General features: G+C 53.6%; 1 protein-coding gene across 6 annotated transcripts in view; it reads right to left on the reverse strand.

The window, feature by feature from the left end:
* Positions 1–27,226, reverse strand: part of RNF220 (ring finger protein 220) — a 225,050-nt gene that overhangs the window by 108,122 nt on the left and 89,702 nt on the right. For 3 of the 6 annotated variants that reach the window (XM_065071565.1, XM_065071560.1, XM_065071562.1), the window contains exon 3: positions 25,508–25,582. The exons of the other annotated variants lie outside the window; for them this stretch is intronic. In XM_065071565.1, the coding sequence (XP_064927637.1) occupies positions 25,508–25,582 (75 nt within the window). The remainder of the gene's footprint in view (positions 1–25,507; positions 25,583–27,226) is intronic. 6 annotated transcript variants of the gene reach the window in all.

The following is a 27,226-nucleotide window of genomic DNA, read 5'->3' on the forward strand; positions in this document are numbered from 1 at the left end:
GTGCCACATTCCAGCTGTGTGCCAGTGACCCCCTGTTGGTTTCAGACAGGAGCTGGCAGGCACATCCCTGCTCCTGAGCTGGGGATGCAGCAGGAGGAGGGAACAGCCTGAGATGGCAGCGGAATGGGAAGAGACTGATGCTTCCCTGCAACTTCTCCTGGGACAAATCCCTGGATCTAGTGTGGTACTTCTTGGCCAGGAAGATGGTGTCTGGCCCACCAGTTATCATCTGGGTCCTCAGCCACCCCAGGGACTGCCTCACAGTGTGCCCATTCAGGTGAAACTCCTGGGAAGGGATTCTTTGACCACTTGAGAGATGCTGAGGTCCAAGAAGAGCTGGCAGGAGCATGGCGTGAAAAGGACAAGGCTGTGAGGTGGCACGCCATCACACCTCCAGCCCTTCTGGCCATGTGGAGAGGACCAGGCTTGCTGAGCCTCGGCACTGCAGCAGCAGGTACTGATAGAAGCCCCTCACCCACCCTCTGCAGCCCAGAGGCCATGGCAGAGGGGCACAGCAGTGATGCTAAGGGAAGGGTGACAGCCTCTTTGGATCCAGGTGCACCTCAGCAGGAGGAGAAAGAGAATCCCTGGAGAGCTTCCAGAGCTTCAAAGGCTGCACAGAGGAACCCGTAGGTGACAGCACAAGCTATGGCACTGACCACAGGAAAGCCAGGTGGGACAGGCACAGGAATGGGGGAACTGGAAGGCAGCAGCGCAGCTAATGAGCAGAGAGCTGTGACAGATGGGACCTTCCCGGCACAACACACAGCACCCTGAGGTCCACTTCCCATGTGTCTGGGCCATCTCCAGAGCACTTGCAGCAGGATCTTGGCACTTCTAAGGCCTTTCATAGCCACGTGAGAGTGACCAGATGGGGAAATCACCACGTTCACCAGCAAACACCCAGGAGCATCGGGCTGGGCAGCCACAGCAGGAATTTCTTCCTTAGGGTTAGGTGGGATGCAGACACCAGTCTGTCCTCAAATCTTACCCCTTCTGGAGTGCTCCTGGGTTGACCTGCACCCTCTTCCTCTCCCCACAGCCTCCCCTTCCCCTCCTCATGTCTCTCCGTCTGTAGACAGCGCTGGTTCCTTAATGACCCTGATCATACAACTATTTTCTGGCCACACATAAACGCTTTCATTCCACTCCCGCCTCCTCACCCCTGACTGCCATCGCCATATTAAAAAGCAACCCGCTGCTGGGAATACATTAGTGACTTGCAGCAGATCCTTCTTTGCAAGGATAATTACAAAAAATAGAGGGACAATAACTATTAATATTTTATTGCGGTATTTAATGAGCTAAAGCAAATCGTCTTGCACTCCACTGGAACGACATGCTTTGTCATTCTTACGTTCCCTCCATCATTTTCTCTGGCTCCCCATCTGAGGAGCCCTCCCTGCTTTCAAGTCCTGCTCACTCAGTGCAATTTATATTTCCTCTAAGCCGCTTTTCTCCAACTTGAAAAACGACCTTGCTACTTTCCAGGGCTGGTGTGCTCTCCCTGCCAGCAGTCCAGCCTCCAGACCCGTCCACTTGTACCAAATGAGTCCCAGGTAAAGAGCAAACCCCTTTATCTTAGCAGAGAAAAGCTGCCCTTTCATCCCAGCTGTTTATTGTCTCCATTTCACATGCAAGGAACAAGCTTCCAGAGGTTAAAGAAGGAGTTTTAAAAGCACTTTGGGACTCTGAGGAACTTGTGGCCTCACTTTTGAAAGCCCTGCATGGCACAGGTCACCCACAGCTCGAGAGGGAGCTGGTGGCCGAGCAAGGGACAGAGTCTCCCCCCGGCCACCAGCCCCGTGCCCTGGCCGTGCCCGAGGGCAGCAGCACCGCTGTGCACGCTCAAAGCTGGGGCCGGACGGGTCTTGCTCACCCTTGGGATGGCGAGTAGGACTGCGGTCATCAATGGGCAGCGCTGGCTCCCTGTTCAATCACATCTCTTGTGAGACTGCAGACCTGCAGAGGGATGGCAATGTTGCCCTGGCCCCAGAGCATAGGGCAGGATTGCTCCCACTTGGCAAACCCACTGTGTGCTAATCCCTGCCCCTCTGCCAGCCAGTCGGGGATGCTCAGGATGTATTCTGGAAGGCTCATTGAGGCTAATTACTCAGCATAGTTCCAGTTTGGGCTACCCTCCCTAAGAGCAGAGGATTTCAGGAATGCTCTGCAGCAGACGAGATGCCAGGATGGCCTCATTAATGTTTGCAAATATATAAAGGGTGAGTGTCAGGAGGATGGAGCCAGGCTGTTCTCGGTGACAACCAATGGTAGGACAAGGGGTAATGGGTTCAAACTGGAACACAAAAGGTTCCACTTGAATTTTAGAAGAAACTTGTTCCCGGTGAGGGTGGCAGAGCCTGGCCCAGGCTGCCCAGGGGGGTTGTGGAGTCTCCTTCTGTGCAGACATTCCAACCCGCCTGGACACCTTCCTGTGTAACCTCATCTGGGTGTTCCTGCTCCATGGGGGGATTGCACTGGATGAGCTTTCCAGGGCCCTTCCAGCCCCTGACATTCTGTGATCTGCACGTCTATCCACCAAAGACCTCTCAGCAACCCCCTCCACCGGGCACAGACCCATGGCATGCACCCACTGGGGAAACACCAAGATGTCACTGTCTGCTTTTATATTTCCCTAAATTCCTGCTTTTTGGTCCATTCTGATAGAAGGAAAAAATGACATACAAATAGTTCTATAGGCTCCTCTATATTAGTTCTATATAATAGGTCTATGTTATATAGAGTTATATGTATGTGTCTTGTTCTATAGTTCCTATAGAGAGGGGTTTTTTTTCTCTCTGTCTGAGCATGTAGTTATACAGGCTCCTATATATCAGTTTCAGTGGTCTGAATCCAAGGAAACTGTGCCTTGGCCATTTAAACTCTTCCTAGTGCTCAAGCATTCCTTTCTCTCTGCAGAAATCCCACACCACTCCTTTGAGCTGCCCTGGCCTCCCAGGCAACGACTATCTGTGTCCCAACCACCTCCTGGTCCCTCTCCTCTACAGGTAACGCAAGATTGCAGGGGCAGGGCCCAAAAATACAGAGCACAACACTTTCTCCAGGATGGCAATAACCCTGGAAAAGGTGTTAGCATAAAACTCTATCATCTTCTCAGTGTCACATCATCTCGCTGTGCACTGAGCAGTAGGTTAAACCCACTGTAACAAGAAGATGCTCAAGGGAAAGGTGAGTAGCACAATGCCAAGCCAGTATGTTCATATATTTGTGTACCCTTGTTGCACACCCAAGAAATAATGTTAGTGTGTGCAAAATGCCTTGTCACACACAAGCCAAAGTCAATCAGGCTCCAAGAATGCAAGCAGCCCTCAAAAAGCATTCAATCCAAACAGACCAGAAAAAAAGAGGCTTTCATTTTAAAAGGACCTGGTAAGGTAAAATCAAAGTTGAAGTTGCTATTGGCCCTTACCCATGAAAGCAAGAGTAACCAAATCTCTTTTGCTGAAAAATACTAAAAATATGTTACAGATACACATTCATATAAGTATATATGTAACATTCCCATTTACCTGCAGCATTCACACAAAACGCTGACGACTGGTGCAGAACAATGACAAAAAAGGAGACAGAGCTGAGCTGCATTACTGTCCAAAAGGAGCAAACACAGAAAGCAGCAGCATCCATGGTAAAGCCAAAGGAATTGCTTTAACTGCTTCACTGGCTAAAAAACAGAGGCCAGGTGCTCAATGGGGATCACTTTGATGCTGATTTACATCAGCTGAGGGGTTGAGACCAGGATTTCAAGCTGATGGGACCCTATTAACATGTGCTCCAGCTGATCATTGCAGTTGATCGGCAACCAAATAGCAGGAGGGTTCAAACCTCTTTCTCTGACCCTCCCTTGCAGGTGGGCTGATGGGATGGGAGACCATGGGAGCAGCTTCCTCATCCTCCAGAAATAAATAATCACCCCCCCCGCCTCCATGAGCGGAGCAGAGATTTAATGTGCTGACAGCCTGCATTTTTTACCTTTAGTCAATACAAGAAAGGCCCCAAGACTATGATTCCCAACATCTGGATTCCATCAATATGTGATCTGTCATGATGTATCGGCATCCCCCCCCCCCCTCCAGATTGAGCAATGCGGCTGGTTTTATTAATACGTCAAATACATTATCCGTGTAATACACTTGTCTGCCTCTGCCCTCCCGCTGCTCCCGCACAGCAGATTTGAATGTATGATGAATCAGTTTGCATTACACGTCTGTACGTCATAATTTGTCAGGATTAATAGAACTGTGTGTGTGGTGAGGGGGGGAGCGAGAGGGAGCGCGTCATGTGTGTTTAGCGCAGAGATGTCTGTATCACTTATTTATCTCTGCTCAGGCCGCTGGGTTCCCGGAAAACAGCGAGCACAGCGCGTATGGGAATCGCTGAGCAACCCGGAGCAATCCCGCAGGCGCAGCTCTGCCCACCGGCCGCTCCAGCGGTGGAGTCCTGGGATAAGGGGTGAGGGGGGCATTTTGGGGGCCTCTGACAAACTGGGGTTTCCATGGCTCTGTGCACAGGGTCTAGTCCCTGCACGCCGTGTCAGGCATCAACAGCAGAGACATAAGGAAGGTGACACAGGGCTCCCAGTCTTCCTCCTGGCTCAGGCAGAGCCTTGTTACATGGTGCTGAAGCATGTACCCTCTTGCCTCAGTTTCCCCATGTGTGACAACTACCTCTGCCTTCACCACTGGTTCCCTGTGTGACTTGAGGAAAGCAATTTATTTTCACTTTGCAATTGACTTTGAGTCTCAAATGCTTACAGGGAGGAGATGCTGGGAGCCAGGCACCATGTGCGGGTGATGAGCATGTCCAGAGCCAGCTGGTGTAAGCTATGCTATCCCTAAGACCCAGCAAAACACGCCCAAGAAATGGATTGGGGCTCGGCAGGAGGGACCGGTGCCGTCTCCCCTTTGCATACATCGCATTTGTTTGTAGCTCTGCAGCTGGACTTTGCTTTGCCCCTGTAAACCACCGATTTCAGCTATAAATTTTATTTACAGTATATTACACAGGATTTAGTGGGACCCATAAAGGCCAGAGAACAGAACTAACCGTGCTGTTGCTTCCCAGCAATGACCCAGCAAGATGGGTGAAAGCAGCCTGCCATGAGCGCCCGGCCGACACTGAGACCTGCTGCCTACATCCGTGGGGACGCCGGGGGCTGCCTGTCCATGGGTCTGACACCCCGTCACAGCATCCTGCTGGATGTCTCTCAGCAAGCTCCAAATGAGGTGGGACATCCACTCAGGACAGCCCAGTGCTGCACAGAGCTCACATCTCCTGTCCGGGAAGCACGACAGCCCCGTTAGCGCAATGCTATGCTCCGTCTCATTAGCACTGCTTCTCACCAGGGCTAATTACCCGAGCTGATAGTTTGTCTCTCTCTGCCCAGCACGGCATGGCCAAGAGGAGGACGTGAGGTCTCCTCGCTGTCTTCATGCCGGGTCCTTCCCCAGCGTTCATGGTAACATCACATCACATCCCAGATGGGTCCCAACAGGCTGCCCGTCTCAATGCACTGAAATCAGGGATTTAGGGATATGGAGCAGGGACCACCTGCTTCAGTGTCTGTAGGAGCTGAAGTTGGATGGGATGGGAGAGGTCAGTGAGCAGACCTCAGTGTACCAACACAGCTCCCATGCTTCTCCAACCCATTTCAGTTCCACTGCATGAATCAAAAGGTGGTAAGTGACCACCTTGAAGACCTGCACAGTCTAAATATAATGTTAGATATCAGAATTATAGACGAATATAAATTGTCTTGAGTGAGGAATGGTGGTGATACTTCACAGTGTTGTCATTGCTGTTATTTGCTTGCAGTGAAGCTCAGCAGCAATGTGCATTTAAAACACTCATCACAGTGCTAACGGCAGCATCTCTTCACAGTAAGACCCTTGCATGAGTCCCTGCAGAGCATACCCCCACAGCAGAGCACCCCAAATCCTGCCGCTGCATGAGAGGGCTTCAGTAACCCCTAGGGACAAGGCTTGTCCTCTCTACCATGAACTGAAAAAGAGCGCTGGCTTCCCAAAGTCACCGATGCTGTCCCACACCTTGCAGGGGCTCTGCAGGACACCTCTCAGATGGCCCCACCGCACCGCTAAAAGGGTTTTGCTTGGGCAAGAAATGGGCTTCTTAACCAAAGCAAACGTGGATTTTTTCATCAGAAAACTGAAAAAAACCCTCAAACAATAAACCCGCAACCAACATTATTTCCCCTTTTTACTTCTCCAGAAGGGCCAGGGAAGTCCTGGCTGAGCAGCCTCTCCAAACCCCAAACGCTACTGCAAGCCCCAAACCCACCGCCTCAGATGTGTCTCAACCTGCCCTTCTGTGCAGAAATACAAGCCATGTCCCCATGAGTCCTCGGGGGTCCACAAGGGTCCCCAGGGCTTCCTTTGCTGCGGCCACCATGCAGCCCATCCACACCAGAGCTGGTGTCACCCTCCCTCCACTATGGCCCAGGGGACACCGTTGGGTCTGTCCCCTCCCCATGGCTGAGCAGCGTCCCCCTCCTCTTGGTGCTGCTCCCCGAGCGCGGCTGGAGGACGTGACGTCAGGGTCCCTTAATGGGCAGCAGTCACCTCACTTTAATAACAGCTCCCAGAAACAATTGTACATTTACAACCCAGCGAGTGAGCTTGGCACGCTGAGCCCGCTCCCCTTCCAAGGCTTAATTTGATTTTGACATATTGGCTTGAGATTAAAGGGCTCTCATAAAAAAGAAAAGGAAAAAAAAAAAAAGGCAAAAAGAAAAGAAACACCACCAAAAAACCCCTCCAAACATATACACGCATCCAGCCCCCCCACCGCCTCCTTTTCAGGGCTCAAGCAAAAGTGCTAACATTGTAATATTTTAAGTAGAGAAAATCCAAGTGTGCTTTACCCCCTGCTGGCTCTTATGCTAGGCTTATAAAAATTAAGTGGAAACCTACACAGCTGTAGGCTATAAATCCTTTGTCGCTAACACAGCCAGGCCTGGTACCTGCCTCCAAAAAACCAAGAAATGCAAACTCCAAGAAGATCCGTGGGGCTGGTGGGGCTGGGCAGGCTCGGGGGACATCGGGGCCCTGGGGACGTCCCTGTGACCAGGGGGCTGTGGGGAGGAGGAGCGGGAAAGGGGAGAAAGCACCAGAGCGCTGGGGAGAGCGCGGCAAAGCAGTAAGAGCCCTCTCGGCTGAAGATCAATTAGCATCAATTACTGACTTCATTTAATTGTCGTAGAAGATGAATTTGTCATTTTTAGTCTGGAATTAATGGGAGACCTTCAACTTTCCCTTGGCAGCCCCAGCAGGTCACTGTGTTTTTTGGTTTTTGTTGGGTTTTTTTTCCTCCTTTTGCACAGGGAGAGAAACGTGGCATTGGGCAGGAGAGGTCAGAGCCGCCGATGCCACCCGGGTACCCATCCCCGCCTGTCCCCACACGTCCCCATCCAGTGCTGTCCCATGCACAGCACCAGCCTGGGCAAGTGACCAGCACAAGCAGCGCGGCTGGTGCCGCGGTCCTGGTGCCGCGGTCCTGGCCGGCCCAGCAGTGCTCTTGCCATCACCTTGTTTTCTCTCCTTATTTCTTTTTGGCACCCTCCACTTTTTTCCCCCCTTTCCCTTTTTCTGCCAGAAATTAATTTTGCAGCCGAGGGCTGTGAAGTGTTTACATTTTCCCCGGCAAACAGGCGACAGTAAACAATGAACGCTCACAGATGAAATTGAATTTATAACTGCATTATGGGGCCAGATAACGCCCTAAAATAATACAACGATAAGGAAATTCGATTTGATTGCCGCCGCGAATCAGCTTGGGCCCATCTGCAGCCGGGGCCTCCCGTAATAATTTTAAATTGGGTTTGTAAACCTTATTTGTCCTTAAATATTTCTGTCATTTTTCATTGCCAGAGACAGATCCTTGGGCAAGAGGCAGAGGATTGGCCCCACCGGAGCCGCGCCGACGTGCAGGCAGAGGCCCGGCACGGGTGCCCGGTGTGCCGAGCGGGCGCTGGGGACGGCGGTGACAGCCGCTCGTCCTATCCATCACTGTGTCGACAGTCGGGGAGGAATCTCAGGCAGAAATTGAGTTTGCCTCACAGGGGACAACTGAACAAATTAATAGACCATTAGCCAAGCGGTGACCTGAGAAATGAGGGTGCTGAGGCTCTCCCCAGGTTTGGGGGGGAGGAAGGGGAAAGGCGATGGAAATCCCACAGTTGTCCCCAGGGGGATGGTCCCAGTGGTCCAGGATGGGATGGGAGATGTGGGACGGTGCCTGTACTGGGCATCCATCCTTGCTCACTTGCAGCCTGGCACCGCATCACCCGAAAATGGCTGTGCCAGTGTGCTGGCACGCACATGGTGTGGTGGTAGGGATGCAGGGCTCTGGGGGGTGAGAAACAGCAAGAGGGGCTGCGAGGGTGATCCGTGGTCACATAGAGGGACAGTTAGGCAGCCATTAAGGGAAAGGTAGGGAAAGAGGGCATAAAAAAATCCCAGTTTCATTTCTGAGCAATCTCCTGCTGGAAGCCGTCGTGCAGAAGTGCTGCGGCATGCCTGGGACACTCCCAGGTCCCCAGGGTACAGGGACACAGGGCAAACCCTGGTCCTGGCAGGTGACATGCTCGTGGTCACCACCAGGTAGGACACTGGGGGTCTGCCTGGATCCCCACCAGAGACTTGTCCCAGCCGTCTTAACACAACAAAGGATGCTGAACCGGGACAGAGCTGGGCAGCCCCTGTGTCCCAGCCACAGCCGAGGCTGCGGGACCTTGTGGAGGGGCGACTGCAGGCAGGGCATGAGCCTCCTGCCTCCCAACAGCAGCCAGGTGCCCTGCGCAGCATCTCTCCTCTGCAACCTCCCTCAAGCTCGCCTGTATCATCACCATTCATTATCCAAATGACTATATTTATTAAGTCCCCTGCCAAAGCATTACAGAGTGGTCTGTAACAGAGATTAAAAGCGGAATAAAACAGGAACGTGAGCTTTTTGCAAGTAAACAATGCAATAAACAGCCTCAGCACTGGCTACCAGAAGCACACAAGCTGTGGGAAGGATGCTGACTCCTTCACTGCCACAACACAAACATATTTGTTCCTGCAAACGCCTGCCCTGGGAGGTGGGGACCAGCCCCACATACAAGCTTCTGCTTGTCCGGCTGCACCCTGCACTGAAGACCCAGTTGGTGGGGAAACACCTTCCCCTGTCTTACAGCGCCCCACATCAGCTGGGATGCTGAGCCCCATGGGCACATCCTGCCCATCCTCTGTCCCTGCCACTCATAGGGCAGGGACAGCTCAGGGATGCTTCTCTGCTGTCATTAATACTCTGCTGCAAAGGCACACATGAGCCAGGCCAGGCTGGTACCCAAGTGTGCCAGATTGCCACCCCCATGGCAGCAGATGGATGGACCAACACGGCCCTGATGGCATTTGCCCACAGCTGGGGCAGCAGTGGGATGCAGCCAGGGGCTGAGGCTCCTCGCCCCTGCCCACTCAGGTCTGCAGAGCAGCACAGGGCTGCTTGGGTCTTGTTTGCAAAGGTATTATTTAAAGTCTGTGGAACGAGGTGCTTTACGAGGAGGCACCAGGTTTCCTTTGTCTCTGCTGGAGATAATCAGGTGTGGATAGGATATATATTCTGTAAAAACATACACTCACTTCCACTCACTGGATACCTTTTTTTCTGAGAGCTGCAAGGGTTTCAATTACCGGATTCTGGGATTTAGTGCCCAGGGCTTTTTGGTGTGCGTTAGATTTATTAGAAGGTTTAGTACCAGCGGAGGATTCACGCATTTAGTCCCAGGAGCCCAGCTTCCGTTCACAGACCCTAAATCATGAGCTGAGATGGGCTATTGTCACTTACGACATTAGCATGGTTAACGTACGCAGGGATGATTAATAGTGATATACATGCAGCATCCCCTGCCTCCCCAACGCCACCTCTCTGCCACCTCTGCCTGAGCCCAGGGCTGTGCCTTTATGGGGAGAGACATCCTGTGTCTCGTCACTGGGAGCCTGGGCTGCTCAGAGCCACCCCAGCACCAACAGTATCACTGCTTTACACTGTATTTTATTATTATTTTGAAGGAGAAGTGTGCATGCAAGGCACTCAGTGGGCAGGGGGCTTTCTGCTGAGGCAGGGCTATGGGAACACCCTGCAGCTGCTGGCTGGGAGAAGGTGCATGGAGAGAAAGAAGGTGGCTGGAAGAAGGGGAAGGATACAGGCTGGCAAAACCTGCAGAAAAACTGTTATTCTAAGAGTAAGCCCACCCTTCCCCAGCACTACCCACCCACCACTTTCTGGCTCCTTCTTTCCAAAGGACACCTCAGGTCGAGCTTGCCACTGGAGAAGAGAGAAGATGGTGCGGGTATTAAGCAGGGAGCAGCCAAATGAGGCAGCCCCTTCCATCTGAGCAGATCAACACCGAGAAATCCCGTGGGATTATCCCACCCATCTGCCCATCTCACCTCACATCTGCAGCAGCAGATCCATGTGTTGCAGTCCTCCCTGTCACCCTGGGACACTAGGGACAAGGCTAAATCCCATCACATCAGTGGTGTCCCAGCACCTGGGGGATGCAGCAGCCTCTGCATCTCACCGTGGCGGGTACCTGAGGCTCCAGGCGAGCCCTGTGCCCTGCTGTGCTCCAGGGGAGACACGACTGCACTCCTAACAAGCAAGATCCTGATGGCTTTTGTCCTTTTTCCAATACTGTGTTACTTACATTCCTTCTTTTTTAATTAAAGCAGCCCCAGCTGATTTTACAAGCTTACCACTGCTTCTCTCCCAGTCTCTGTGTCTCTCATATGCTTGAGTGCTAGTATTAATTATTAGAGCCAATTTACTGTTTATACTCTGATGTTTTAACTAATTACCACTAATGGCAGACACCAGTGGGCAATCAACTTCATTTAGTTCCCAGTGCAAACCACTCATTACCATATGAGAGAGGGAAAGGGAGTGCACGGGAGGGATAAATAAAGACTGAGCTGCCTGGGTGGGTGTCTGAGATTGAGCTGCAGTGCTGGGGATGCTTCTGCTTCCCAGTACAGCCTCTTTGATGGGGCTCTGGGGAGGATTTAAAGCTCCTGCATGTGTGGATGGGCAGCAGGTGAAAGTCCCTGCACACAACTGCTCTGCAGGGGCTGTTAAGATTGTGAGCACTTCATGTTGTGTTCTAAGCCCTGCCTTGTCACCACAGAAAGGCTCTAAGCCTGGGACAGTTACAGGTGCGCGATGTCCCTCTTCCTTTGCTTGGCAAACAGCTCCTTTTCCCTGCTGGGTTCCACCCTGGGGTTCACCCCGGGGGAAGGGCAGCCCCTACTGGGTTTCCTGTGTCCCATGTATCTCTGGTGTTAATTCTGCCACAGTGGTTGATGTGAAGTCAAGATGAGCTGGGGCTAAAAAGCGCTTGTGCCAGGCTTCCTTGTGGCTGGAGCTGAGCTTTAAGCCTGGGCTAACAGGACTTTGCCATGAAGCTAATTTAGCTGTTTCTGTGTGTAGTGATATTGTTGACACTAATAATTTCTTAAAATGAGTGCATCTCTCAGCCTAGCTGGTATCTCTGTCTACTTGTTCTCTCTGGAGACTCAGGAAAACCACCAAGACACACATTTATTCCCCTGCACCTCAGAACTGGTGCAGGAGCACATGGTGTTAAAAGCACATAACATTCAGGTGGCACAACTGTCCTGGCTGTGCTTGCTCTTCTCTGTTTAGGACCACAGTGCAGAGAAGGGACTGCAAGGAGGGATGATGCAGTGAGATAGCTCCAGCAGACATCAGAGTGGAGCGCAGGGGACTGAGCTCCCAGCTGTCCACAGATGTGGCTGAGAAATGCCTCTAGAAAAAGTGATGTAGTGATGTTCCGATCCATTTCCCTCCTATGGCAAGACCTGACCTGGGCCAAACCTCCAGCCAAGTGCATTTGTGGTTCTGGGGATCTGGTCTCCTCAAGCGTGAACTGCTGAGGAAAGAAGATCCTTTCCAGGGGACAGACAGAGCTCTAATGACCTGCCAGCTCATTACCAGTAGTGGGAGTCCTGCTCTAACAAAAGATACCACAGTGGTTTTAGAGTTTAGATTCCACCAGTGATTTTAGCTCAGTGATGCTATAACAGCTCAGCTAGGAATCCCAAAACAGGGGCTCAAGCCCAGCTGCAAGGATGGGGCTGGGCACCACCTCTCCAAAGGGATCACCAGCCTCTCTCTTACCCCCTTTCTCTCATGCTTGCATTTCCTGATTTGCTCTATTGAAATCCTGCTTTTGAAAAGCAGGCAGGGGGGTTGGAGACCTGCTCTGCAGTAGTGGGGATGTGGTTGCCTGTCTTGCGGAGGTGAGGGTTATAACTATGCACACATCTGAAATGTAATTGCTGTCAGCTCTCTCCATTCTTGCAGCACGAGGCCTTTAATCTCTCCCACCAGACCCATCGGCCCTGATATTGCAGCTCCAGAAAGGCTGGTTTTATGTACTTTAACCCTGCGACCTTTACAAATCCCATCATTCCAATCAATACGTCTCATTAGCGTTAGGTAAATGTATGGGATGGATGGGGAGCTGTGCTGGGAGGAGCCCACAGAGGATGGGGTGGAAAGTGCTCCTGCCTGCCTGCTCTCGGGGGGCAGCACAGCCCCACCATGCTCCACAAGCTGCTGGGGGCATCCTTCCCCCCATAGGCACACCTTGGGCCAGCTAGAAAAGGGGTCTGGCTAACACAGAACGTGGAACAAAGTCCCTGCAAAGCCAACAGTGGAGTCAAGAGCTCAAACCATTAACTGGACCAGACTGCTGGAGTCGTTTTTCTTTTCTCTCTCCTTGAGAAGCAGACATATGTTTTACAGCTTTCCCCTATGTTGACTAAATGAAAGCATATGGGGCTTGTGGCAGGTGATGGGAAAACAATGTGGGGTTGTGCACAGGGCTGCCTGCCATCCCTGCCCATCGGGCAGAGGAGCTGCCAAGAAAGGTGGTTAGTGCAGATAGCAGGACAATGCCAAGGAGTAGGGTGAAGAAAGGCCATTTCTGGCACTTCTCGTGAAGATGAAGGGCTTAATCCAAGGAGAAGTGTGAGTTTACACCAGGTGAGGACATCACCAGCACAGGAATGCTGGCTGTGCTGTGGGACTGACCCATGGTTTCAAGGGGCATTGCTCAACCAAGGATGCTTCAAAAAAAGGATGGGCCAGTCTTGCCCTTGGGAAAGCTGGAGACGGGCTAGTGTTGCAATCCAGTTTTTGCTGAGGAGGGGGCTCCTTTCCCTCTGGATCAGTGCCCCAGCCAGCAGGACTGTAAATACTATTACTGCCCATAAAACTACCCAGCTCTCCTCTGAATTCTGCTCAAACACTTGACTCAGGTGACCCACCGGCAGCAGCAGATCCCACGGGAGCAGGTGTCTTGGGGGCTGCTATTGCTGCAGCATGCCCAGGGTGGGGGCAGCATCCCCTGTCATGCGTGCCTCCTGCCCCCCCACGCTGCCACCAAGGCGTGGGGTGGCTTCTCGGGGAACCACAGCATGAGTGACCTCCAGACCTCAGCGCTGCTGGCTCATCCTTGCAGCGTATCTTGCAGCTCCGCACTGTGCCAGATCTGTGTCCCAGAGCCTGAGCTGAACTATTCCAGCAAATTAAATCCCTGGTAAATTCAGCTCCTCAAAAGTAAAGAAGAGGAGTTTAAGGTCTCATGGGGGCAGGCTAGGGTGGAGGAGAAGGTGAGGGTGCCTTCCTCAACCTCCCCAGGCAGGGCAAGCTTTTGAAGTGGCATCTGGAGCTGGGTTTGGTTTCTGAGCTCTGCTATCCCCATCTGCAGAGCCAGAACGTTACTGCAACAGCACTCAGCCCCACCAGCTTTGGGCTCAACCCAGCAGTAAAAGTGGCCTGATGAATATGGAGCACAAAATACATTTGCAGCATATGTGTATTTCTGCAAGAGCCCACAAAAGCTTAAAAAACATGGGTGAGCTCTACTTTTTCACATTAGTGAGGCTTAATGAAGGTATTTCCATGAGGTTTAAACTTAGGTCTTGGCCAAATATACCTCTTGCTGGAGTGTGAGACAGCCAAATTTGTCTCTCCACTGGAGGGGATACACAGAGCTGGGTATGAGATGTTTCCATGTGCGCGGTGCTGTTTGGAGACCTGGTGTATGTGCTCCCCCCTTTCCCAGCACTGACACCCGCTGCTCTGTTTTTCAAGGCTCTTTGGCAAGACCTCGGACTTGTTGACAAGCACTAAACTCCACAGCAGCGTGAAAACCATTTAAGTGCTAAGCCCCCCTTGGCTTTAGTGAGATGACTGTGTGGCGCGGGATCTTCGCGCAGCCCCCGGCAGGAGGCAGAGGGAAGGAGAAATTAATAAATCCTCCGGCAGGGCCAATTTCTCTCAACCTGACAGTGCTGCTCCCGGAATTAAACAGGTGAGTCCCAAGGTGCCTCTCTGGAGTGGGGGGTTGCATGGCACTGCACCAGTACCCCTGCCCACTGGCTCCCTGGCCACCAAGCTGGGAGTAGCGATGAAACCTGGGTCTGGTCCATGATGGGGAAAAAACAGCATGTAGCTTCAGAGTCATCCTCTCCAGGAGAACAACTGTTGGTCTGATAAAGCCCTTGCTGTGCAAGACCCCAGCTCTGTGGTGCACCAGGGCCATAGGGCAGCAGGACATCCCACACAGCCGCAGCAAAGGGGAATGGGGGAGAGGGCAGAAAGCTAACACATCCCCCAGCCACATGGTTATTGAAGCAGTGGCCTTGCTACAGGACCCCGTTTAACCTTCTTGGGCTTGTCTGCCACAGGAAAGCTTAGCAGGAGAGAGATTGTAGATAGAGAGATTGGTGGGTCCAGAGATGCAGGAGACTGCAGCAACCTTAAGATTTTATCTGTGTCTCTGCATGGCTGGATGATCTTGGAATCCCAATCAACAGTTGTTAATAAAACATAGGGGAGAAGAATGAGGGTTTAAAGGCAGAGGATGCTGCAGGGCTCTGGAGGAGCTGTTACAGATGAGGGCACTCAATGCTGCCACTGTCCAGTCTAATACTGCCCAGAACACGTAAGCTTACTGGATCCCTTTTCCTTACCCATTGGAAAAGCTGCTTTTGGATAGTAATGGAAACAGAGGGAATTCCCAAAGGCCTGGAACCCTCCTTGGATCCCTGTCTGCTCTGTTGGCTCCTGTGTGCCTGTCCTGTCCCTGTGCTGCACCCCTGCAAAGCGCTGGGACTGAGCTGGCCCGGGGGCAGTGGGAAGTGGCTGAAGATATCTGCAGAGGTGGGATCAGGCGCTACCCAGTTTTTCCTCTCACTCCTGGACCCTCTTGGCAATGCCCATCCCTCTGGGCTGCTCTTCTGTGTATGCCCATCACCCCCAGGCATGGTCTGGGTCTGCAGGACCCGTTACTTCACTGCATTTCACTCCTGCCTCCGGGACCTCCTCTTCCTTGTCAGGAGCTGGGGAACGAGATGGAGCAGCCCCAAGGCTGGGAAGGGAAGGGAGAGCTGGTTCTGATTATCACTGTAGAGAGCAAGCAGGTGCTGGAAGTGCTGGGACACCATCCCAGAGCCACTGCTGCCTCCCTGCTGTGCCCCGTCTCCTCCTCACCTCCGGCTGTGCAGAAATCTGGCCCTTACTCAGCCCAGCATGTCAGTCCCAGCCATTACAATGACAAGGGTGATAAGAGATTCTTATCACAGTGCTCAGCATCGATCTGAAGCTGAGCCCCTTCCCCGCACTTCTCCTCGCAGCTGCTGGAGCAGCAGCCAGCACTGCAGCGGGACTCGGCAGCAGGGCTTGTAGGAGAACAAAGACAACAGTTTGGGGTTCAGATCCCTCTGGAGATACATCCCTCCAGCCTAGAAGCTTCAGGAGTATCCTTCCACTGCAGATGGAGTACAAACGGGAGCAAGGACGTCTGGGCTCCTTTCTACCACGTGCTCCGTGTCCCCAGGCTGCTGATCCCACAAGAGAGATAGGGAGCAGCCTGCAGTCCTGGATCTGGTGGTCACTGCACCCTTGTTTTACTCCAGGCCTCCAAAGAGCTGCCACTGTCTACAGCTCAGCACAGCCTGCCTCCGCTCCAACCACTTCCCCACAGATCCAACCCTCCCAGCCATGGCTGATGGGGACAGCTCCTGCCCTCCTGCATGTGCCTGGTGGGGACAGTGACTTGGGAAGGAGACACTTCCTGCAGGCAGAGCCTGAGGTTCCTAGGCTGGAGTGGGTGTCTGTGAGCCCAGCTCACACCACAACAGCCAGCATCCCCCTGGTGTCACTGCAAGCTGCTGTCACCTCTCTGCCAGGAGGCTGTCTGGGCGTCTCTCATGAGGAAGCAGTCTGCACACAAGTTTCGGTGAGGTTAGGGCTGCTTTTGCACAGCTGCCCAGTCTCTCCCTGCAGCCACTGCCTCCACCATTTACAAATATCCAGTTCCTCCCACCAGTCTCAAAACACAGCCAGGTCTCTGCTTGGAGCAGTCCTCAGAGACCCACACTAGCCCAGGCTTCCCCCTTTCAGTTTTGCCCCTCTCAGCTCCAGGATGGACAGCAGGATGCTGTGCAGAGGAGCTGACAGCACAACTGCCTGCACTGGGGCTGCCCTGCGCAGTTGGAACCGCAGTTCCCTAGATCTCGGGGTGCCTTGGCTCAAATGCACACACCCATGCTTTGCAGCACACCTGGAAAGGCAGAGCGGAACCTCTGCTGCTGGTGGGGAAACTGAGGCACAGGCAGGTTGTGGGCTCGCACAGCAGAGCTGCTGAGAGGACTCAGATGTCCTGGCCTGGAGATGCCTAAGGAGCCTCAGCCCCTTCAGAAACCTTGAAGACCCAGCAGCTCTGGCTGTGCAGATGTTGCCAGTCCTCCCTTTCCTCCCAGAACTGTCTCTGGACAGAGCAGAAGCACAAGGCAGTGGCAGGGAAAGCATCTGAACAATCAGGGCTTGTGCAGAGACGAAGAAAGGACCTTCTTGTTGGTGGGTGCAGTTGGAGTGCTCCCGGGGGCATCGCAGGATGGCACCCCAGGTACCCCAGCTGTGCCGACTCTCCAGCCCAACAGAGAGGGGGCTGTTGTGGGCTCAGCCCCGGCACAGGGTGTCACCGCCTGCCTTGCTTAGCAGGGATGCTCTCTCTTTGTGCCTGCTGGTTTCTGCTCTGCTGACCCGCTTCGCTCCCTCCTCCAGCACCATCCATCAGCTCTGGCAGGCCCGTCAATTCCAGGGCTCTGCAATGTCGTTCCCCAGGGGGAAAAAGCACTTTTTTTTAGGGCAAGGAGAAGTATTTTCCCTCCTGGCAAGCTGATGGTCTCCCTCCCTCTCTCCCCTTCTCAGAGACATATAACGCTCAACCCAGCCCAAGGACAGGGGCACAGCATATGCTTGGGCTTTTCATTCAGCCCAGCCCCAGCCTCCCTGCTGCCTGACAGGGGTCTGGAGGGCTGCAGTACCTGGACAGATGTGCAGTGTCCCCAGGGCAGATGTGCTCCAGCTCCTGGCCTGCCCCCGGACTCCTGCTATTGCAGGTACCAGGCAGGTGGTGGCAGCCTGACCTGCAGCCCCCAGGTCCAGCGGGCAGGTCCGGAGGGTGACCGGGAGGGAATCAGCCTGGCAATGGCCAAACACGCCCAGCCCTTCACATAGCACCTGGTCAGGGCCGGCGGCAGCAGCAGCAGCTCGGGGAAGCTGTTATCACACATGTCCCATGTCCTGGTCACCAGCCTGGCAGGAGGGACAAACCAGGGATTCCAAGGCAGCTGCCGGCTGAGTCAGGATCAGGAGGATGACACTGCAGCCAGGCTGGGTACATTCCCACCTCCATCCCTGAAAGTCCTTCTTCAGGAGGTGGTGGGTTTGAAGCGCACACTGGTGGGATGAAACCTTCAGCAATGCCCCACAAACTGAGTGCTTGCCCTGAAGCTGCTGTGCTGGAGACTACCTATAGCTGAGCAGTAGGAAAGAGCAGGATCCTGTAAGCAGCCTCCCTGCCATGGCAGAGCTGGGCCAGGGTCAGCCTTGCAGTGCTGGATGTCACCCCAGCTCTCCGCAGCCCCAGCTCCCTGTCCTTAGGTCCAATGTGGGGCAGGGACCAGATCCCTATTGGAGCTTTCTGCCTCTGCCCCAGCACTCCAACCTTGACAGCAGAAACATCTGCTTCACCTCTTCAATCAAGACTCAGCTCTTAATAGTCCTGACAATTCACAAGAAAACAGGGGCGTTAGACGCCAATTATATATATCTGGATCAAAAAAATTATATTACTTGAGTTAATTATAGCTGGAGTTGTAAAAAGGTGCAGAGCAAGAGGTGCTGCTGCTCCGTGGGGCAAGAGGGGCCAAGCACCCCTGGCTGTCCCAAACCGTGAGCCAAGCAAGGATGGAGGGATGTACCCATTGTGAGTGCAGCCACTGCCCGGCACACGGCTGGACCTGCCCCTCGGGAAGGGGCTGCTGTGGGAAGGGTCTGTGTAGGGGCCATGCTGGTGGGGGTGCAGAGCCGGTGGGGGGTGCAGAACGGGCAGGGGGATGCAGAATGGGCAGGGGGTTGCAAAGATGGCAAGTGGGGTCTCAGGGCGCACGGCAGGTACTTGTGTAGCTGTTGTGCTGGCGGGACCTGGCCTGCCCCAGCCTGTGGGCTTCTAATTTACTGCTTTCCTTTTACCGTAAAACTGAAAGGGGAAGGTGCACCCTTTAATCACTGCCTCCGGGGCCCCGCCTGAAACCACACAGAGACCAAGCGAAGGCTAGGAGTTAATGCTCCTTCCGACACCTTTTTATGATTCATGGGCCTGACCTTGAGCCATAAACCGCTCAACCTCCCCGCCACACTGGCAGTATTTACAGCCTGCAGGGGCCACTGCACGCAGCCACCGATGCGGATCCGCAGCCAGGGCCGCGCACACTGGCACAGGTACGCAGATGGGGATTCAACAGGTACGTAGCCAGAGATGTGCAGGCCGGGACTGCAACACGGCTGGGGATGCCCACATGGGTGGGCAGTTGTGCACGGATCCTAACGCAGCACACAGAGGTGCACACAGTGTCCTAATGATTCTGTGTTGGTGCACACCCGTATGTGCACACTGGGGTGTGCACAGGTAAATGCACTGAGATGTGCTCCCCGGGGAGCACCCATGGATGCACATAACACAACAAGTTTGCATGCAAGGGAGGTATGCGCCCACACACCCGCTGGCTGGGCACTCACCCTCGAGGACCAAACCACAGATGGAGGCTTTCTGCTTATTGCAGCAAGACGGAGGACATGGACCCAGGGGGAAGGGACCAGGCTGAGCTGGCACATCGCAGCACCCCACCAGCATCCTGCAGCATGGGTACTAATCTTTAGCAGGAGCAAAGGCTGCTCCCACATGAACCTCATAGAGGACACTGAGGAGGTAGGTCTCAGCATCAGGGTCTGCCCTGCTGCTCAGAATCATAGAATAGTTTGAGTTGGAAGGGACCTCCAAAGCTCATCTAGTCCAACTCTCTGCCATGAGCAGGGACATCTTCACCAGCTCAGGGTGCTCAGAGCCCCGTCCAGCCTGGCCTGGGATGTCTCCAGGGATGGGACATCTACCACGTCCCTGGGCAACCTGGGCCAGTGTTTCACCACCCTCTTTGCAAAAACTTCTTCCTCATGTCTGGCCTGAATCTCCCTCCTTTAGTTTAAAACCATCACCCCTTGTCCTATCATAACAGGCCCTGCTAAAAAGTCTGCCCCCATCTTTCTTATAGGTGTCCCACCAGCCAGGTGGTCCCAGGTCTTGCTTCACAAGTGAGACCTAAGAAAGCCTACACTGGTCCAAACGGGAACTGGGTGAGGTCTAATGGTTAAAGCAAAGAGTGCCACTATGGATAGGCTCAGACCAACCAGCTCTTTGCTCTATGCCTCAGTTTCCCCACCACCGCAGCAGGAAAAATAATCCTGACCCATTGTGTTTGCACGGAGTCGGGAGGCTGAGCTTGTTAATGTTTGCGAAGTGGGCTTGGCTGCTGTGATAGAGCAAGCCAGAAATGTGAAGGTCATTATTATTAGCAGGATTAAAGCAATTTAACCCAGCAGTGAGAGGGTACAGGTGAACGTAGCAGCTGTGCTGCACTCAGGAACAAATCACACACACACACAATATCGAAACAGTAAGGAATGCTACTATTATGGCTCATTTTAGAAATGTGGGACAGAACTAGAGGGTTGCCAGAGTGCCTTCTAACACTTCTACCCGAAAAATACCCTCCCTGAAGGCAGTTGAGGCTGAGGTACATTATTCCTGGGAACATCCAGAGCTGTCAGTGCCCAATCAGCATATGCACAGGTCTCCCATTACGGGCCCACATGCATCACTTGCCAGTACGGAGGTGTTCACACACAGCCCGCCTGGTCCTCACCAGGACCTTCTCCACTGTCCCCAGTGGGGACTGTGGCTTCAGGCAACTTACCCAGAAAAAAAATCTCCCTCTTTTTTTTTTTTAATGTTTACAGGTTGTCAATTTTTTTTCTTTCCTCCTTATAAAACAAAAGAGGGAAAAAACATCCTTATCTCAGAAAGCACAGTTCAGGAAAAAGCTACTGGTCTTTTGGACTCCGTGAGTCCCCATTGGTAGCCTCGCTTGTCACGGAGAATTTATCAGCCAAACACACCGCTGGTATAATGCGCCATATAACCAGTGCATAAACAAACTTCAGCATGATAAATGCCCTGCTTTGAAGCCATAAAGTTATTAGCTAGTGGCTGTTAGCTACTGCTCAGTATGGACACACTCCTTCCGTTAACCCCTGGATGCCCTGTCCGTGATTGGATCCCCTCTCCATGATCAGAAGCCCGGGGAGATCTCCAGAGGGCACCTCTGCACAGCGGGAATCACGGAAGGATCTGGTGGGCAGCGATGCTTCTGCTGACACTTACCAGTGCACTGTGTGCTCACCGCAAGGAAAATGGTGAAGCTTTAGGGAGGGAAATATTTGTTGGGAATGGAGCTCTGGAGGCTGGCACCCTATTGCGGTCCTATTTGAGACCTTCAGCAGCAACTCCCTCCCCCTCTGCCCCCCCAAAAGCAGAGAGGAGCAGGGGCAGGGTGACACATACGTACCCACAGCTCAGCCTCTCCTGGGCTGTGCCCATTGCAGAGATGGGCTCAGATGAGGCTGCAGAAGGGCAGTCACGCTGCCAGCGCCCAGGCCACCTCCTTTAGATGAAGTGCTGCTGAGGACTCCGAAGGAAAAGCCCTAAATTTTTCTGGCAGAAGCCAGCGAGTGAGCTTCCAGAGAGGTGTTTAGAGTTCCCTCTGCTGCCTGCAGCGCATGCTGCCTGCAGCTCCTGATGAGCACAGCCTCATCGGAGGCTGGGAGATGCTGAAGGAGCACAGCCGTGCCCCAGGGCCAGCATCCCTGGGCCTGCACTGCTGACCATGGACCACTCAGCTGGAGATGGCTCCCCAGCATCCACAATGTCAGGGCTCCTGCCAATGCTGGACCTGGGGAAAACACTACACAGAGGCAAAGCTGTGATACCCATCAAGGTCCTCTGGTCCCCCAAGCCACCTCCTGTCCCTGTCCCATGCTGGACCAAAGCGTGTGCTGGGGTTGGCAGCAGGTCTCTGGTGCTCAGCCCAAGGCACGGACGGGGTTGCACAGCAGCACGGAAACTTCTTGGCCACACAGCTCAGAGCTCCAGAGCTGCAGGAGATACTGGTGGCTGGGGGCTAATTTCCATCCCTCTCCCAGTAAAACCACCCCTGCAAGGAGGCAGGAGATGTCTCAGCAGGGCCAGCTGAGGGGCAGCGAGACTCAAGGCTGCCTCAGCACCTGTTCCTCATTAGAAGCCCAGTGTTGAAGAAACTCATAATTAGAGCCCTGAGTATTAATTAATCTCCCTGACCCTCCTCTCATTTTCCTTCCCCTGCTCCCGCAGCTCGGGAGGTCAGTCTGCATTATTAACACATGCAAGTAGCGGATGGCAAGCTTGCTGAGCGGGTTGGCAGACCCTGGGCTATGTCACCATGTTCAGAGCAGCTGAAGGTGCCCTGTCCCTCCCTGCCAGCGCAGCATCCCTTCCCTGCCTCCTCTCCCTTGTGGCCTAGCTTGGCTGGGGACACGTCCTACTCTCTTGGGCACAGTCAGCACCTCGAGGACAGCACTTCAGTGGGCTGAAACATCCCAGAATGAGCAGAGCTGCTTTTATGTGGACTCCTCCTGCACAACCCCTTGCAGCACGGCTGAGAGCAGACCCCTGCATCCCATGGGCTAGATTGAGCCTTGCTGGAGACGATCTACCCTTGGAGACCTCCCGGCATAATGGAGTGCAGTCAGCCCAGCCCAAAACCACCACTGAAATGTCTTTGAGCACCTCATCTCTGCTTACCCAGACCTTGCTTGGGTCTTTAAGAGCCTCAGCACTAAGAAGGCAGCCTTGGGCCAAGGAAAGGGCATGGAAACCTTTTGTGCAGCATGGCCCCTCCATCCCAGGGCTGTACATGAACACTCAGCCACCTGGGGCACAGACATGGCTCTTGGACATGCCACGTTCCTTGGCAAGATGCTGCCCAGGCACAACCTGAGGACTGATGTACTATAGAGCGCTGCCAAGGAGCAAGAAAATCGTATATGAAATAAACTTTTCTGACTCCATAGTAACCACCAACTGCTTCCCTCATCTGATTTTTTCCCTTTTTCTGCTGCAGCAATAAAAAGGGGAAAATCAACATCCAAATGATCTTGTTTATGGTGACTAAATAAGCTGCATGTACTTAATCCGTTAGAGTTTAATGAATTTATGACTTGCTTTGGAATTTGACAAGGGCTGTAAAAGAGTAATTAACATTTATCAGTGTGTTTTTTACACACACCCCGCCCTCCTCCTGTCTCCCTTCCGTCCTCCTGCCGCCTGGCGCGAAGCAGCACTGGGTATCGGGGGGAATATAAAAGTGATCAATTAATTCTTAATAATCTCAGGAAAAGATTGTAGAGCCGCAGTATGAACTCAGGGAGTGTCAATAAACGTGCCAAAGGTTGGTCCCCCCTTCCTGGCGCTGCTGCAGAGGAATGTGGGTGGCCAGGGAGGGGACGGGGCTGCAGGGCGGCGCTTTGGTGGAGCAGCCCTGCACCCCTTTCCTTTTCCATCACGCGCCACTGGCCTCCAGAGCAGCTTTTTGTCACTGACATGGTGGCTTCTGAGACAGGAGGAGAGTGAGCAGGGGGCTGGTGACAAGTGGGGCGGCCATCTGATGCAGCAGCAATGGCTATTTGGAAATGTAATCCCAGTTGCAATGCCAACCAAGAGCTCTGTCCTGATAGACCTGAACCTGTTGAGAGTGACCCCCAATTCTCACCACCACAACCACAAGGCAGCTGAACATCTGCTTAAATGGAGCGCAGCCAGCAGCGCTGGCACCCATGCCACCTCCGATGTCACCCCGCTGTCACTCAGCACAGGCAGCCATTGCTGTTTCAGCTTTATTTAGTCACAGGGGACATCGGTGATGACCTTCAAGACAAGCCAGGGCTCACACCATGTTTCTGCCTGACCCTCCCAACTGCTCAGCTGCCATGGAGCAGGGCTGGAAGCAGGGATGCAATGTGGGGGCTGTAAGGGGGCAAGCTCAGGCTCCCCTGCCACCAGCTCTGGGACAGACTGAATGTTACCAAAGGATCCCAGGGGGTTTCTGTGCTGGCAGCCCAGCTTGTCCTGCACTGGGCCACCTCTCTGGGCAGCCCTGGGGAGCAAAGCCAGAAGCAGCCACAGTTATCACCTTCCCAGTAGGTGGGACATGTCCCCGGACACTGTGACCGCAGCATCCTGCCCCCAGCAGTGGCCTTTGCAGGCATGTGTGTGACCGGAAAGTCTGCACGGCTGGGCATCATTGCAGGGAGAGAGGGGTCAGTGCTCCTGGGGGGCAGCAGGCTCTGTGGAGGAGACAGAGAAGCATCTGGGTTCGGCTGTGGGGCAGGGGGTCCTGGAGACCCACAAACAAAAGCTCAGGATGATAAATCCTTAGAGGCTTGAGACTGTCCGGGGATCTGCTCTGGACAAAAACAAATTCTCCCTGTCGAACATAATGGCCCAGAAATATGCAATGAGGCAAGGATGGAGAGAGCTGGACCCAGGGAGTCTGGAAAATCTCCTCCCAGCCCCATGCTGAGCTCTGGTGGGGGTGGGAGGTGAAGGCAGTGATACCTTCCTGGCAGGTTGGGACCCCCACACAGGGCACGTACCCACCGCCTGGATGGGGCAGAGATGGGACTTTTCATCAGGCAGGAGTTATTCCAGCCAGCCTCCAGGCAAGTGTCTCCAACCTTGGGTGGGCTTGTGGTGCTGGGGGCTGCAGGAAAGTCTGCCCATCCCACACACATGTGTCTTTGGGAGGGAGAAATGAAGGCACAGGGACAGGCTTCAGGTGAGAAGGGCTGGTTCCAGCACACCAACATCTGCTCCACTCACCGAGCAGCAGGTCTGGGTCTCCATTGCGTGGATGGCCCAGCAAGGTCCACAGCCAAACTCGCTCAGGGATTACTCACTGGTGCCAGGCTCTACCACAGACCCCTTCATGACCTCGGGATCTGTGGAGGAGAGGATGCTGCAGGGTGGTTGGGGCAGAGAAGGGCTGCTCTCCCCTTGCCTGTGCTGGCTCAGCCACTCCCGTGTCAGCCTGTCTAAACAGCACCTCCTCCTGTAGAGACCTTGTGCCGGGGGTTGGCAGTTCAGTGTCTCTGTGATTTGTCACAGTATCGCCAGAGTTATCGAAAAGTAGCTTGGACCAGGCACCCCAAAGGGTTGGGTCAACCAGACCCAACGTCAGACAGCTGCCAGCAAAGCAGCCTCTGGGGCTGAGGACACAGATGTGACTCAGGTGACATGGGATGGTCCTCCCTGGCCACCGACACCCTGCCCCACACCAGGCACATGGCTTCAGCCCCGATGCTTGGCCAACACTCACTGCTTCGTGACGGCACTAACGGCTCAGAGACAGCCCAGCCGTGCCCCCGCCTCGCTCCGCTCGGGCACTGCCGACGGTCATAACAAAGAGCATTTATCCAGCTGCATTCCCAGTTTCTCCCTCTTTCCATTTCCCTTTTCTGTCGCTCAGGTGTGACAATTTTAATACCCATAAATAACAAGGCGGATGGCAAGCGTAACATTACATGCAGCCCTGCGTTGGATTTTCTCCGGCTGCGGGAGACCTTGGGTCACACTTCAGACGGCAGAAGGCTTAGAAGGAGTTAACAGGAGACTCCCAAGTCCCCTAAGCATCTTGCCTGGGGTCTTAAGCCCCTAAGCAGTGGTGCTAAAGATGATTTTAAGCTATGATTATAAGAAATCTATTGATCTTTTGGACTCTGTAATGACAGATTAACCATTTTAATAAAACACCTATTAATCATGCATTAACCCCTCTCAGCTATTTGTACATTGACTACCAAATTGACAAGGGCATTGGGATTTCTAGGAGGCTTTTTGAAGGGAGAGAAAGGAGAGGTTTCTTTAGATAACAACAACAACAAGAAGAAAATAATGCAAACTTACAGAGGGGGAGAGTTAAAATCATACGATGAGTGGCAGTTGCAGACGCCTGGGGCCCTCTTTGGTTGTCGCTTCTATCTGGCAATCAATTGACAAGAAATTGAGATTATGAAACATTGCGCCTGTGATCAAAGGAGGCGGGCATCCTTCCCCCAGCCGAGGCCAAATCTCCACTCCCCCACGAGAACCAAAGGCAGCGAACATCAGCAATTTGGCCTTTGGCACGTACTGGCCAAGGTAACACCAGCATGACTTTTAGCGTGAACATGTGCACCAACCCCATGGGTCTTTATGGAAAACTCTGAACAAGGATGCAACATCCTAAAGGTGGTTCCTACCAGATCATCTAGATACCTGTAATTCTTTTTTTTTTTTTTTCGGGGAGACTTGCCTCTGAGAGTGAACCATATGGAGAGGCAGAGGAAAAAGGGGAAATGGGGACAGCAAACAGCTCACCAGCTCAGGACAGCCGGGAATGGGCACAGGCTGCTCACCCCCTTTCCCTGCCCACTCTTGAAACCCACAGCATTGGTGTGGGATTGTCTGGCTTGCGGACCCGAAGGGGCACAGCCCTGGGGCCTCTTGTGTGAGCGCTGGGGAGGGGGTGGGCAGCGCTTCCTCCTGCCCCGGCCGTTGCAGCCTCAGAAACCACCGAGTCCCCGGTGCGTTAGGAACTGCCTGGAGGCCGGAGCTTCCTGCAGGTGCCCCGCGCTCATGAATCACACCTTGTCAGGACTCGGGGTGCCCAACGGCTGGGACCCCACCAAGATGTTGCCCCAGGATGCACCCGCCTCCCCACCCCCCCCGCCATCCCGGCCAGGCGAGGGTTAAGCGGGCATTAATCACACTGTTTGAGAGACATTTCAAAGCCTCTTCCAAATATTATAAAAAATGTCTTAAATCATCTAATAGCGCGAACTCCGCTCATGATGGATGGAGAGAAGTCGCTTCTCTCCTCCTGATCCTAACAGATGAGGCTGAAGAGCTGCTGCTCCAGGGGGGGGAAAGTTGGGGAGGGAACTGGGGGACAAGAAGGACATTTCTCAACCTCCCACCAGAGCAGTTATAAATATGAGGTCATACAGCAAGAGATGATAACGCATTAAGGGCTCTTGAGATATTAGTCTGTCAGCCTCGTTAGACACAGCCTATTTGGGGCTGACTGCATAATTAGAGGCTGAGGTACCCATAACTCATGGGTGTTTATATGGTAGGAAGGGCCTACACTCACCATCACCCTCAGCACTCCGAGAAGTCATCTTCAGCAGGCATCAAATCCCACTCCCTGCTGAAAAACAATCCTCCTCTCCCCAGGAACAACTGTTCCTGCTTCTGCTCCTGCCCCCCACCTCCTGCCCTTCCAACAGCCCCGAGCCCCCTGTCTGCCCCGTGCACCCACTTTCACCTCCTCATACCCTGCGGGTGGGGAACCGGGTTATATTTTGCCCAAAGTGCCCCAAGGTAGTTTGTGGCCAAGCAGTCCTGGCTCCCAGTCCCCTGACCATGGGACAACTCGGTGGGGGACAGCCCATGCTCTACCCCACGAGGGACTGTGTCCCCCGAGGACCTCTGAGCAGCCTCACAGCAGGTTTGTCCTTACTGTGCCCTCCTGCCCTTCCAGAGGATAGCTCCATGTTGGGCTGGAAACACCGTGGGGAGGTGGACATACTTGAACAAAGATGGTTCTGGGGAAGCCTGAGCAGAAACAAGTCCAAGGAAAGG

This window comes from Columba livia, chromosome 8, assembly GCF_036013475.1.
Source record: "Columba livia isolate bColLiv1 breed racing homer chromosome 8, bColLiv1.pat.W.v2, whole genome shotgun sequence".
Lineage (NCBI taxonomy): Eukaryota > Metazoa > Chordata > Aves > Columbiformes > Columbidae > Columba > Columba livia.